At 33.8% G+C, this 12541-nt stretch overlaps 1 protein-coding gene across 2 annotated transcripts; it reads right to left on the reverse strand.

The window, feature by feature from the left end:
* Window positions 1-422: 422 nt before the first annotated feature.
* Window positions 423-11395, reverse strand: LOC128175233 (uncharacterized). Of its 2 annotated transcripts, none has more exons than XM_052840701.1 (22): window positions 11237-11395; window positions 9647-9711; window positions 9426-9499; window positions 8955-9222; window positions 7877-8708; window positions 7748-7785; window positions 7554-7625; window positions 7063-7185; window positions 6560-6682; window positions 6382-6456; window positions 5896-6026; window positions 5657-5752; window positions 5458-5547; window positions 5104-5223; window positions 4763-4955; window positions 4370-4516; window positions 3842-3927; window positions 3596-3666; window positions 3438-3502; window positions 1787-1928; window positions 1385-1461; window positions 423-1105 (listed from the first exon to the last, which is right to left on the reverse strand). In XM_052840701.1, the coding sequence occupies exons 2-22, from the start codon at window positions 9690-9692 to the stop codon at window positions 1089-1091; spliced, it is 2886 nt and encodes a 961-aa protein (XP_052696661.1). In that variant the 5' UTR covers window positions 9693-9711; window positions 11237-11395; the 3' UTR covers window positions 423-1088. The 2 variants fall into 2 exon arrangements, with proteins under 2 accessions (XP_052696661.1, XP_052696662.1); XM_052840702.1 differs by having other exon boundaries at window positions 424-1105; window positions 1385-1458.
* Between the last annotated feature and the right edge of the window lie 1146 nt (window positions 11396-12541).

Consider the following 12541-nt stretch of genomic DNA (forward strand, 5'->3'; position numbering starts at 1 on the left):
GTTTTAGTACAGTAAAACACAGTTATAGCGAACATGCTTATAATGAATTGACGCTTACAGCGAAGTGATTTTCATTCACTCATTGAGACCAACCAGAGAATTATTTGCTATTTGCCTGTTTGGTCCAGGGTTTGTGAGTAGTGGAGTGGATCAGAAACCATTGACATAGAAAGATGACTGTCTTCTGGAGGTAGAGTATAACATTCCAGAAAAAAACAAAGAAGCTATGAAAAGGATGTAAAACTTGTAAAGGGTTTTTTTTACAGTAAAACCTTGATATCTGGAACTTGTCCGGGATTCATTGGAATTAAATATTACATCCTAGAAGTAATGGTTATACAAGAGCTCTAGATTTTTTTGACATACATGTGTCTATGGTATTCAACACCTTGGTGGTGGAGATCTTGAATGAAATAAAATTAATGACAATTAATTCATTATAATGATTGCAAAACTGAATTTTTATTAAAAGAAAACAACAAATTAAAAAGCAATATTAAACCACAAATTCGTACACATTACATAAATGTAAAATCAATCGCAAACGCAATTCTTCTTTTCTTGAAGTTATTTTTTTTTGACATGTACAGGAATGAATCTTTGTGCTTATCCCAGACTGATTATCATTATGACACCATAAGATAGCCCTTATCAAATTCTCAAATCACAATTTTCTGATCAAAAGAGCTATATCATCTGTCAAACTTTGCCATGCAAGGTATACCAAAATTACTGTACTATATGTACATTCAACTATGATTTCAATATTTTCTTTAATTGGAATATTGTTATCGCGATGTTTTGACATACGTTTGCAACAAAATAAATCAATTTTTAGTTGACTTTTTGATATTTCCATACTCCAATATCCAAAAGAAACACTTCTTTTATTATTTAACTCATATCATCTTAATTTAAACTAAATAATTATGTGTAAAATGGATAATAAAAACCTACAACTGTACCAGTATATGATACGTTCTGCAGTATATACAGGTTTTCATTTCGTGCATTACACAAATTTTGTACAAAAGATAGCTGTTAGAATTTTATCACAACATTGTTCTCTTTATATCAGCAGAAATCCTTTATGTCATTGTCACTTCTGAAACAGAGAAATTACAACATTAACGTCTGAATTTAATTACTGAATTAGCCAAATTACGATCTAAAATTCATTTTCAAGCACGCTAATATGTGCCGCATGCTTTTCTTTTTTCAAAATAAAAATGTCAAAATGGTAGAAATGATGTGCTGTTCGGATGAGTGACACATTTGCATTGAACAAAAATTAATTTGACAGAGGTATTGTGCATGATTTTTTTCCTTTTCTTTATCGACGTTGTGACAAGCTGAAAATAAATTGATTTAAAACATCATTTACCTATACGCCTGATGGGATACTCCGCACCTGTTGAGACATTTCTCTGGCATTTCTTATCTGGAATGACTCTGTACCTTCAGTTTAGAATAGAAAGTAACTTTATCAATGCGCATCTTAGTAAAATAGAGTATTGATCTGTAGAGGGAACGGCAGAATCAGCAAATTTACAATGAAAATATATGCTTGGACCAGGAAACAAACCTGGGATCCATGCAAAACAATTAAGTCAGGAGCTCTACCACTGAGCTTCCCTGGCCAATATCCACAAACAATAATGATTCAAGGGCCTAAAGCAACCATTGTTGTTTTCACATTCAATACACACAGATGTTCATCATCATACGATTAAGTACCTGAATGAGTATAAGAAACCCCCACCCCCAGTGCGGAGCTGGTACTCACTTTTCGTTCTCACACTCCACCACTACCGTCCCTTTGCCATGTCGAGTCTGGTACACATGTTCGATCTTGTCCGAGGTCTCCCCTGCGTGGTCCCTCCATCGCCCGTCCTTATCCTGCCATTGCCACTGACCTTTTTTCTCTCCTATCAAACAAATGGCTTTTAATGTGTTTATTCTGATTTTATTGGAAGGATTTTTTAATTTGAAAAGACTGTCTTAAGGACCTTCTTTACACAAAGTATGTTTTATCATATTTTTTTTCTACAGCAGTCAACAATTTTATATTTTGAGCTGATCGAAATTATTTTCAACAGATATATGTCACAAAGTGATATACACAAGGAAATTGATGCCCAATTCATTTTTTTTTTACCAGGAAGTTGTTTTCTCTTCCTGTGTTATGTCCTGGTAATTATATGGTATGGGTTTCAGAACATTCAAATACTATATAGGGCTACATCCAATTGCCCAAGGTATCAGGTTTTAATTTGTGTTTCAGAAAATATCCTCAACATTTGATAAAAATTGTCCTAGCTATCAATCCTCATTGTCAAAGAACTGGTCCAATTCATAAGTTGTTTTTTTTTTTTACATACAACTGTATTAAGGGACAATTAAAAACAGAACAGAAAATTTTTAAAATAAAATTTTCAGAGGCATAAATAACCGTGTATTGTCACTTATCAACTGTCAAATCTTCTTATCTCCTGCTAATATTGGGGTTAAAAAAATTTCAGACTTCAGAAAGCTTTGTAATATGTTGAAATTAGATACATAACGTCTATGGTACATAGTTTTGGTATTCAATATTTTGATGTTCAAAATACCCACTTTAATTTTATATAGAAATAAATGACTCATTTTACTGACCAAAGAAAAAAAAAAAAATGTTTCATGCACAAAAATAAATACCGGTAATTGATTGTTGCATTCTAGATTTTATTTTGTTTTTAAATTTCAGATACAATTTTAAATCAAATGTGAAGGTTTCTTTGGTAACAAAATATCAAATACTGGTACATCAAAGTCTAAATCATGATTCAAAAGAAACATTACAAGATAGTATTTGTTAAAGAAAACTACAAAGACTATAATTTTTTATTCAATACTTATAATTATTTGCAAAATCACATGAAAAAGTGTAAGTTGTAATAAGTTAGGGAAGATTTTTCAAAAATTAATTGAAATTAAACAAATCTAGGGCAATAACTTATCATTTTTTCTGAACGCCAAACAGATTAATTACTCTTATCTACTAAAAAAAAATCCCATTTAAACTGGGAGATTCTTATACGTGGTGTGTATAAATATTTTTTTTAACTGAAAAACTTTGACTAATCTAGTACAAATTACCATGTAATCAATTATTTTCATGAGGGCTAATTTTTCATGGATTTGCCAATTTGTTTTACAAGTTTTTAAAGGGATATAATTTTGTAGATTGTATGATTAACAAATTAATTTTGTGTTTCATACTTCATTGCAGGGTTACCCTAAAAATCCAAGAAAACAGAGCCACTGATAGTCATGCCAAGACTTAGTTTCTTTGTTATGAAATTGTACATGATTGTTCAGCTGTGATTTACATGTATAAGTGATAATGATAGCGATATGATTTGAAGCAGTTTATTCCTCTATTCTCTACCACTGACTTGATTCTTGGGGACTCCCTCCATCTGATAAACCGGTGGCTCCTTCCGTTACTATGCACTGTGGACTACAAAACCAAACAGATATTAACTACTACAGTATCAAGTTTAATGACCCTCTAAAAAAAATCTATTCAGGTCAAGGTCAGTATATGACCTACCAGACTTCCACATCATATTTGCCGAACAATCCAAATCTGTAATTTCCTCGTTTTCCATTATCCCACCTTACCTGTGAAAAAAAAAAATCAGATAAGCCACACTTGATTTTGGAGTTTGGGTTGTTTTTTTTCAAATGGAATAAGAATATCATACACATTCACACAGTGCAATTCAAATCAATAGTCAGCGGGAAAATCAGTCAGAATTTCAAAACATGTGACCTTAGCAAGGGGCGTGGCACTTACGTGGACAATCCCACTGTCCTCCACTTTGAATATGACCCCTGAACTCCCTTCTCCTCCATCCTGTGATCCCCATTCCCAGTCAGTCCCTACAAGAGAGCTAGACTTAGACTTTTTCACACTATTTTTATTATAGAAAGCTGCTGTGAAATCAAATTGTCTTTATTTTTTTTTTTTTCATGGGAGGGGTGATTTAAGAATTCTGGATTTCAAGAATTAACACTCCTATTAAAAACTCTGCATGCTTAAATTTGTATCATCTGTACGTGAACCTGTAAACAAAATTGATAAAAAATGGATCACATGAAAATCTGAAAGGGAATTACCAGGCATGTGAAATAACAAAAAATAACCACTAGGACTGTTGAATGAATTGGAATCATTTTAAGAGTTCCATACAGAAATGAATGAAACTGAGACAGAATGTCTTCATACAGTAGTAAGTGAAGTAACACAATGGCTTGTTATTTATAGTTCTTAATTAAAACAACAAGGTTCCTAAAATTCCAAAATCTGAACCAAATGGCACACCTCTCCTTGCCCTGACCCCCACAGCCACCATCATCCCGGGCGGTAGCATGCGCGGTTCATCCACCATCCTGACATCTTTTGCTCCACTCTCTGCTCCATAACGGTACTTTCCTCGGTTCCCATTGTCCCATTCCACTGTGAGGTAGCCTGACAGAAACACAAGAGTACAATGAATCAATGGTATTTGTAGTAATACAGAGGTACAGTTTATCCTTCATCAACTATGTAATTGATCAAATGATGAGTATACTGGTATTGAAATTGTCTAGTGTTCAGTTATTGATCAAAATGATAATATATATGAATTCTGTTATTCAATGAATTATATACAAATTCAACATTTATGACTGACGTCTGCCCCAAACCTGAGTTTTCTGGTCATAGAACACTGACCTCTGGCTTTGTGGGCCACCACCGTCCCAGGCATGTTGTCGTCCTGATTTTCCCATCTCCAGTCCGGACCTCGTCGGACCCTGGAACCAATGGGAGGCATCTCCTTGGTTTCCGTGCTGCTGTCTAACCCTCCAGTGGCGCCCCCTTGTGCTCGCTCCTCGTTGTCTCTCTTTATCATTGCCAGAGTCTCCTCCTGAATGCATATTTTCAAGATCATTTAATCTTAACTATTTCACTTTTTAAATTTTATAAACATTTTCATTGGTTGTTAGAGTATTAAGGGTGCAATATCTATTACTTTTTCCAGCATATACATCCAAAATTGTTCCAATTTATCTCACCACTTCTGCCTCTGTGAAGTCCCCTGCTCCCTCTGTAGCCTGAATTTTTTGCTTTAACTCATCATCAGATAACTCAGGGCCTCTCAGGGCTCCATCATGGATGACCTTGGCTACTACAGTCTGCAAAAACAAAAATTATATATCAATAATAACAAAAGATGAGAAGTAATTACCCCTTTCTCTCCATGAACCAGTTATTTTAAGGGAGATAACTTATATTTGCTTAGTTTTTGGTTTTAGCGACGTCTATTATTTTTATTTTATTTTTAGAAGAAACATTTGTTCACAAATTAAAATTCACAAACAGGAATTTATAAAAAGTGATTTTGACATCCATTATAGACTGATATTTACATTGATGAGGAAATGGTGGCTAATTTTCTGGACATCCTCTGGTTGTACCAGGGTTCCTCCCGCTGTGTTAACCAGCTGTCCCAGCAAAGTCTGCAAAATAAATACAAGTACTGTAAAAAGGTTATATTATTTTCTGAAATTCTTTACATACAGGAAATCTAAGAAATCATAAGATTCCTGCAAAATATGTTGGACAAACCATGTCTGCATCCTCTCCAATGGGAACACAGACCAAATTCCGAGGATCTGCGTGTGTACGGAACCGCTCAGCAAACTCCATCAATTTGTGCCACACCTGTTACAGACGATGATACATAGAATCAATAGTCTAGACATCAAGCAATTTAAGAGAGCTGAATATACATATGAAATACTTCACATTAATGTAATTTTTTTTTAATGCATTGTAAAATAGAAATTTTTCAGATGCTTTCTGACCTCTTTTTTAGTTCCTCCTTGTTTCACGATGGTGTCTGGTCCACTGAATATCCTCTGGTCAGTGACACCACCATCTGTCAACAGGATGATGCGGGGGAAGATCTTCCTCTCTCTGAAGGTCACCACGCCCCCTGCTCATAATATCATGTAATAACAGTCAAACTCTATAATCATAATTGTCAAATCCTATTATATTCGTGAATTGCAGATAAATTATGACTTAGAAATGTTTACACATATTTTTTCAATAAATCTTTACATAAGAAAATGATAAATTCACACCGTTAAGTTATATGTTTGTATTACCTCCTATGATTATATTATAATTATATATTATATTATCAAAAAAACCCAGTCAAACTGCAGGTTGTTCATTTACAACAATTTGTAATTTAACTTCTCTCTCTCTCTCTCTCTCTCATACAACCAAAATGTCAGAACACTTCATAAAAGTGTTATTTCTATATATAAAAAATGATTCTTTACCTCTATTGTAGATGGCACTCATGCAGAGAACAAGACCAGTCATTATAGGGCTAGGACCACCAGGCATCAATGATTCTGAAATATGGAAAATTAAAAACCATGGCAACTCCCAAAAATGCTAATTCTTAGACACAGAGTTTTGAGGGCATAACAAAACCCCACTGAGGTGTGCCCTTACCTACTGCATCTCTGATTTTAGAATAGTCATTGGTCAAATTTTGGACAACCCGGGTCTCATTTCCAAATGACACCACTGCTATGTTCTCTTCCAAAGAATTTTCAACAGCAACATCTTCAATACCTTTAGAGTAAAACAGAAATCACCCTATAGTTTCTTCTTGCAATGGATCTAAATGTATAAACTTTTCAAATTTTACTTAAGTGCTGAAGAGTCATTTACCAGTATATGGTTGTACTACTTTGAACGAACATTTAATCAGAGAAGCCTGAATTTAAAAAAAATAATTCAACAGTATGAATATTCATAATTCAGGTTTTTTTTTTGATGGGCCAACATTTTCTCTAAAATACAAAATGCAAACATGCTACACTTTATTCCTACCAGTATATGTACATTCTCTTTGATAATACATATTTTATTTAGAATCAAGAAACAGAAACTATGATTATGTTTAACTGAATTCTTCAGTATAACAAAACTTCCATAAACCAGTTACAAACCTTCTAAGAAAGACTCAATAAATTCTGTAATCTGCTCAAACTTCTTGCCCTTCATACTGGACGACGTATCGATACAGAGAATGGTGTCCGCTCCCTGGGACTTATGGTCAGTGCAATCAGCAGCTAAGATAAAGTTAAACAACCGGAACTACATTTGGACACAATAAATTCTATGAATATTGTTTTAGAAATGGTATAGTTATAATTTCAACAATTTCCATTTCAACATTATTAAAATGGTTAAACAGAAAGGTCTACATGTACGTGTGTGAAGGTTTCTGCACTGGTATATGCAAATGGTACATTAATTAAGGACACAATGAAGAACATTCTTCAAGTCACTTCTAAAGCAATATTCTTAAACTTGTTTGAATTGTTTAAAGTATGTCCAATTTAGGTTAGGTCCGATTTTACTACTGTATACATGTACATTCATATTTACTTAATAGATCTTCGGAGCTAGAATTGATCAATTTGCAAAAATATTTTACCTCTGTTTGCCTCTTTCAAAGTAAGTTCTTCAAGTTCACTCTCTGTGAGAATTCTAAGCTCTGATCCACCATCTACAACAGAACAAATTTTCTACAATTGCTCAGATGTGGACAAAATATATTTTACATACCACGTATCATTATATTTGTTAGTTTGCTCAGTAGAAAAATAGATAGCTCTTCAAATCTTTTACCTGGTCTGTCATCAGGTTCGGATTTCAGAGATAAAGACCTGTAAAAATGTTCAAGTGAATAAAGATAAAATGGTACAATCAAATTAAAGATGAATGCAAATCTAAAACTCTTTTTTGACGATGACTTACGAAGTTTTGAGGGAGGACTTCAGAGACCCACCAGCAGTACCAAGCGAGCTGGAGTTTTGGTAGTTCTGATATCCACCTTTTTGTTGCACTGGGGCTTTGTAAGAAGAAGCAGAAGATCCAGACGAAGGGACAAACTTGACATTAGCTGTAGGCTCTTCCTCTGAATCTGAGCTACTTTCTGTTGTATCTCTCCGTTCTGGTCTTCTAGTGGTAGATTTGATATTTTGAGTGAAGGAACCACTTTTGACCTCTTCTTGTAGTCCATCTTCACCTTTACCATAAACAAACTGGATTCTATTGTCATCGTGTTTTGCTGTTCTTCTACACTTGAGTTTGCTGTATTGATTCTGGGCCTCTGCTATCACAGCTTTCACTTTATCTGTTTCATTCTGCTCCTCATTCTCTGATGAAAAGTCATTCAATTCTACAGGTTTTGGGAGGACCTCATTCTTTACCTCCTGAGGTTCCTCTACCACTGATGCCACTTTCTGAGGCGTCACATCTATAGATCCCATCTCCTGAGGTGCCATATCCATATCAATCATCCCTTGAAGTACCACTTTTGAAGGTTCTATTTTCTGAGGTTCCACTTTGCGATGTACGGCCTCCTCAAATGAGGGATCTTGAGGTACCTTTGCAACACTCCTGGTACTCTCTGTGAGATCTTGACCATCAGCAAAAATTTCTGCAGCCTCTCTTTGAAGATTTTGTAATACAGGTTCTGATGGTTGAGAATCTGGATTTGATCTGGTCGCCTCATCCTCACTTTCAGATGTGACTTCAGTTATAAGTGGGCGTTTAGGTGTGGGTTCAGATATTACTGGTCTGACCGCTTAAAAAAAAATAAAAGTTTATGCAAAACAGGAGTGTTTACATATGTATTTTCAATTACCTCTTTGAAGGGAATTGTCATTTTGGAGTTTAAAAAGTTCAAATATAAATCACAAAACATCTCTAAATCATCTCGCTTTCAGTTTTGATAGGAATGATAGCTAGCACTTAAATTTCCATCATAACAATTAAAACTCTAAATGAAAAAACAAAATAATAAGACTCAAAATTTGGTTAGTATTTTTACGTTTTTCAACTCTGTCTTCAGCCTCCCTCTTCTCTTGCATGAAGCCTTCATATCCGAGGCCAGTCATTGATTGGCTGAGCCCTGTGGACCCCATGTTCTCTTTCCTGCTGAACCCAATGGTCTGCTGCTGCACCTGTGGTCTGATTTGAGCCGATGGCGGCTGGATGGACAGGTGCTCTGAGATCCTCTTGACATTGTAAAGAACCTGGTTCAGGACTCCATGCATCTCGCTGACCCTTGCTTGCAAAGTTGGTATCATTGCTACTTTCTGTTCATAAATTCATTCATTAGTCGTATCGTACCAATGCAAAATTAAACCCTTATACAAAAATCTCCTTTCAAATAATTTTTGGCAGTTTTTTTTTTATGAATCTATGAATCTTTAATACTATGTACAACCCAAAACAATGTGAGACACAGTACCATATGCACCAAAAAAATAATAGTGGAGGGAAAAAAACTTGTGTATACCTCCTCAATTCTGGACAAAATTTGACTGTTGCTGTCTGCCATCTTTGTTCTCTTTTGAAAGCCCGGAAAACTAGCTACAAAATGTAGGACATATAATGTGGTCAATCTCTATTTTCCATTTAGTTCATGCATGTATTCAATACACACATATACATGCATGTACATGGATTTCAACAAAAAACACAGAAAACCAATCACTTTCGAAGCACATTAATATTTACAGTTCATTGGAATTTCCCCATTGTATTGTTCATAGTTGGATGCCATCTTTCATCACACCAACATCCTGTCATAACAAAATATTCCAGTTTTCAAGTGAATTTCATTAAGAATCTACCAAAGCTTTTCAGAATAGCTTTAAGATATTCATTATCTCCTTCATACATCCTGAATAGACTATAAAATCTTATATCTTGATTATATATAGTGCCAAACAATGTTTAATTTTATTTTTGGAACTACCAAAAATAGTTACAAAACATGTTACCAGGGATTATAATTAAATTAAAAAGCTGTGAAATTCTATGAAATGAAAACACTTCAATTACAGATATTTAAATTAAAATTAATGTCCAGGAAGAATGGATTATAATATTGCAATATATGACGGAGGAGGAAACTTGTCTTCAATATCTAGTCTCTAATTTCCTGGTTTTAGCTAACAAAGCAGCATCCTTCAATATATATTTTTAGACATTAATTGCTGGTATAAATATAAAGCGAAGTATTACATGATAAATAAGAGTGCCAAATTACAATGGATTGAGAAATGTAAGATTAAGGGTTAGGCTGGGAGTGAGGGAGCACTGTTCCATGTTCCATGTCCATGAGGTCCCATTTGACTTAACAATTAAGTCATATAAAATTTTAAAATGTTATGTAAAAATATGAATAAAAAAGAACATTCATACAGGAGGGGGCGGGGTTACTAGATCCACCATTACAAATCATGGTACCATAACTAACTTCTTTAAATATTCAATAAATACCTTTTTCCTAGTTATGAAGTCATATACCTACCGGTAAATGTATATTTCATTTAGGGTTTTCTTTTTTGGGGGTGGGGGTGGATACTATTTTAAGTTACTGCAACACTGTGGATCATCATTGTTCGTGGTAGCTAATTGTTTGCTAACTTAAATTCGCTGATACCATAGACTCACGAATTTGTATTCAAACATTATTAACATTAACATAGCTTTTTCTTACCGGGTCAGTCGCTCACAAACAAAATAAACCAACAAAATTAAATAGTAAATTTTTAAACGGCCCTTGAATATTAGTATCCTTGAAATAAACTGTCAACAGTAAACCGCGCTAAATTTTGTCTTTACCGATAATAAAGTCGCCGCGATGTAGAAGTTAAACGTGCATATCATATGATGCAATGATCTGTGTTAATAAAAGGGGTGGGTGTAGATTAGAGGTTGGAAACGATCTTTTTCAGGTTATCATTAATTTTATCTATACAGATTCTTAATCTTTTTCCCCCCATGCAATGACTTTCCTTTTCAATATGATTAGCTTGACTGAAATAAATTAACGCAATCGGCATTATTTGTTTATATCAATTTTACAATATAATCAATATATTTTCATCATTTCATTCCATTTCTAGAACAAATTGATATACACTTATCCTTTCAATATCAATAAATGTACTTGAATGTTTATAATATATAAATTATACATACTACATACTGTAGTTTCTTTTTCTTACTGTTCCTTTGTTTATGTAACAGATATGACAAATACATTGTTAAAACGTTAAAATATGACGATCAAAACTTTTCTGAATCTACAATACTTACGATTTGTATAAATAAGCGAGGATTTTTCAGTTCACCATCAAAAAGTCATAAAAATCAAATCGAAAGTAATTCGAGGATTAGAGTATAGATAGGAAATCCCCAAACGGAATTTGAAGTTACCGGAGTTATATTTAGAATTTGTCACTAATGTTAAATCCTTTTTAAAAGAAGCCTCCTTTCCTTCCAAACACATTAATATTTAAACCCTCTGGCATGGCTTTTGAAGAAAAGTACGCGTTTATACATTCTTTTTTAAAGTGCGTTAAATTTTGAACCAATTCAACGCACCTTGAAAAAAAAATTAAAGTGCGTTATGCATGTACCTCTACATTCTCTATATAATTAACACACTTTAAAAAGTAATTGTTTTCACATGCTGATACTATAACTAAAGTCCAATTACCAGTACTTTTTTTTTTACACATTTCATGCTTATTGCTATGAATTATTAGCACTGGAGTTACGTAGAAGTGAATAAAGGCATAAGCATGCTTTAAATTGGGTAGTTATATACATATATTTACATCTACTAAGTATTATTCCCTCTATTTCTTACGGAAACTTATAGTTAATTCATAGCTCTATAGAAACAGCCAGATTGAAATCTACACGCCCCGTTTATTTATTGGTCGAAATCTACAGCGGCTGAAACTGACAAGAAAGTGACAGGACCAAACTTGACACGCCCAGTTTATCGATTGGTCGAGACCTACAACTACCAAGGAAAAATCACGGACTGCACGAAATAATCATGACGACGTCAGACTCAGTCTCACAGGAGACGATTTGGCTGTTTCTTTTAGTTAACGTACTTACGTACATTAACAGTAATTTAGTGAATTTTACTTACTTTTCGTAATCAATTTATCAATTTGCTAAAAGAGAGATGTTAATATAAACAATAAAATGCTTTCTTTGATGATTCATTCGGGTAATGAAGGTAGCGATCATTGCAGAAAAAATTTACATAACCCGCGTTAGCGGGTTATGTATTTTTTCTGCAATGTCGCTACCTTCATATCCCGAATGAATCACCAAAGAAAGCATTTTATTGTTTGAGTATATATATACCTAAAAAAACAACAACAAAAAACAAAGAAACAAACAAAATAAAACAAAACAAGAAAAAACAAAACGGGCTGACCAAACGGTCAAAACAATTGTTTCTCCGTTTTACGATGCAAAATCTGTCGGTTTCTTAGCATAAACCAAACCAAATTTTAACGCTTTGAAAAATATCTTCAAAGTTCGTAATTTCTATGTTTTAATCTTTTAGTAATTTGTGATTTACATTAATTATTTATG

The sequence above is a fragment of the Crassostrea angulata genome, chromosome 3 (assembly GCF_025612915.1).
Source record: "Crassostrea angulata isolate pt1a10 chromosome 3, ASM2561291v2, whole genome shotgun sequence".
NCBI classification, from domain to species: Eukaryota; Metazoa; Mollusca; class Bivalvia; order Ostreida; family Ostreidae; genus Magallana; species Magallana angulata.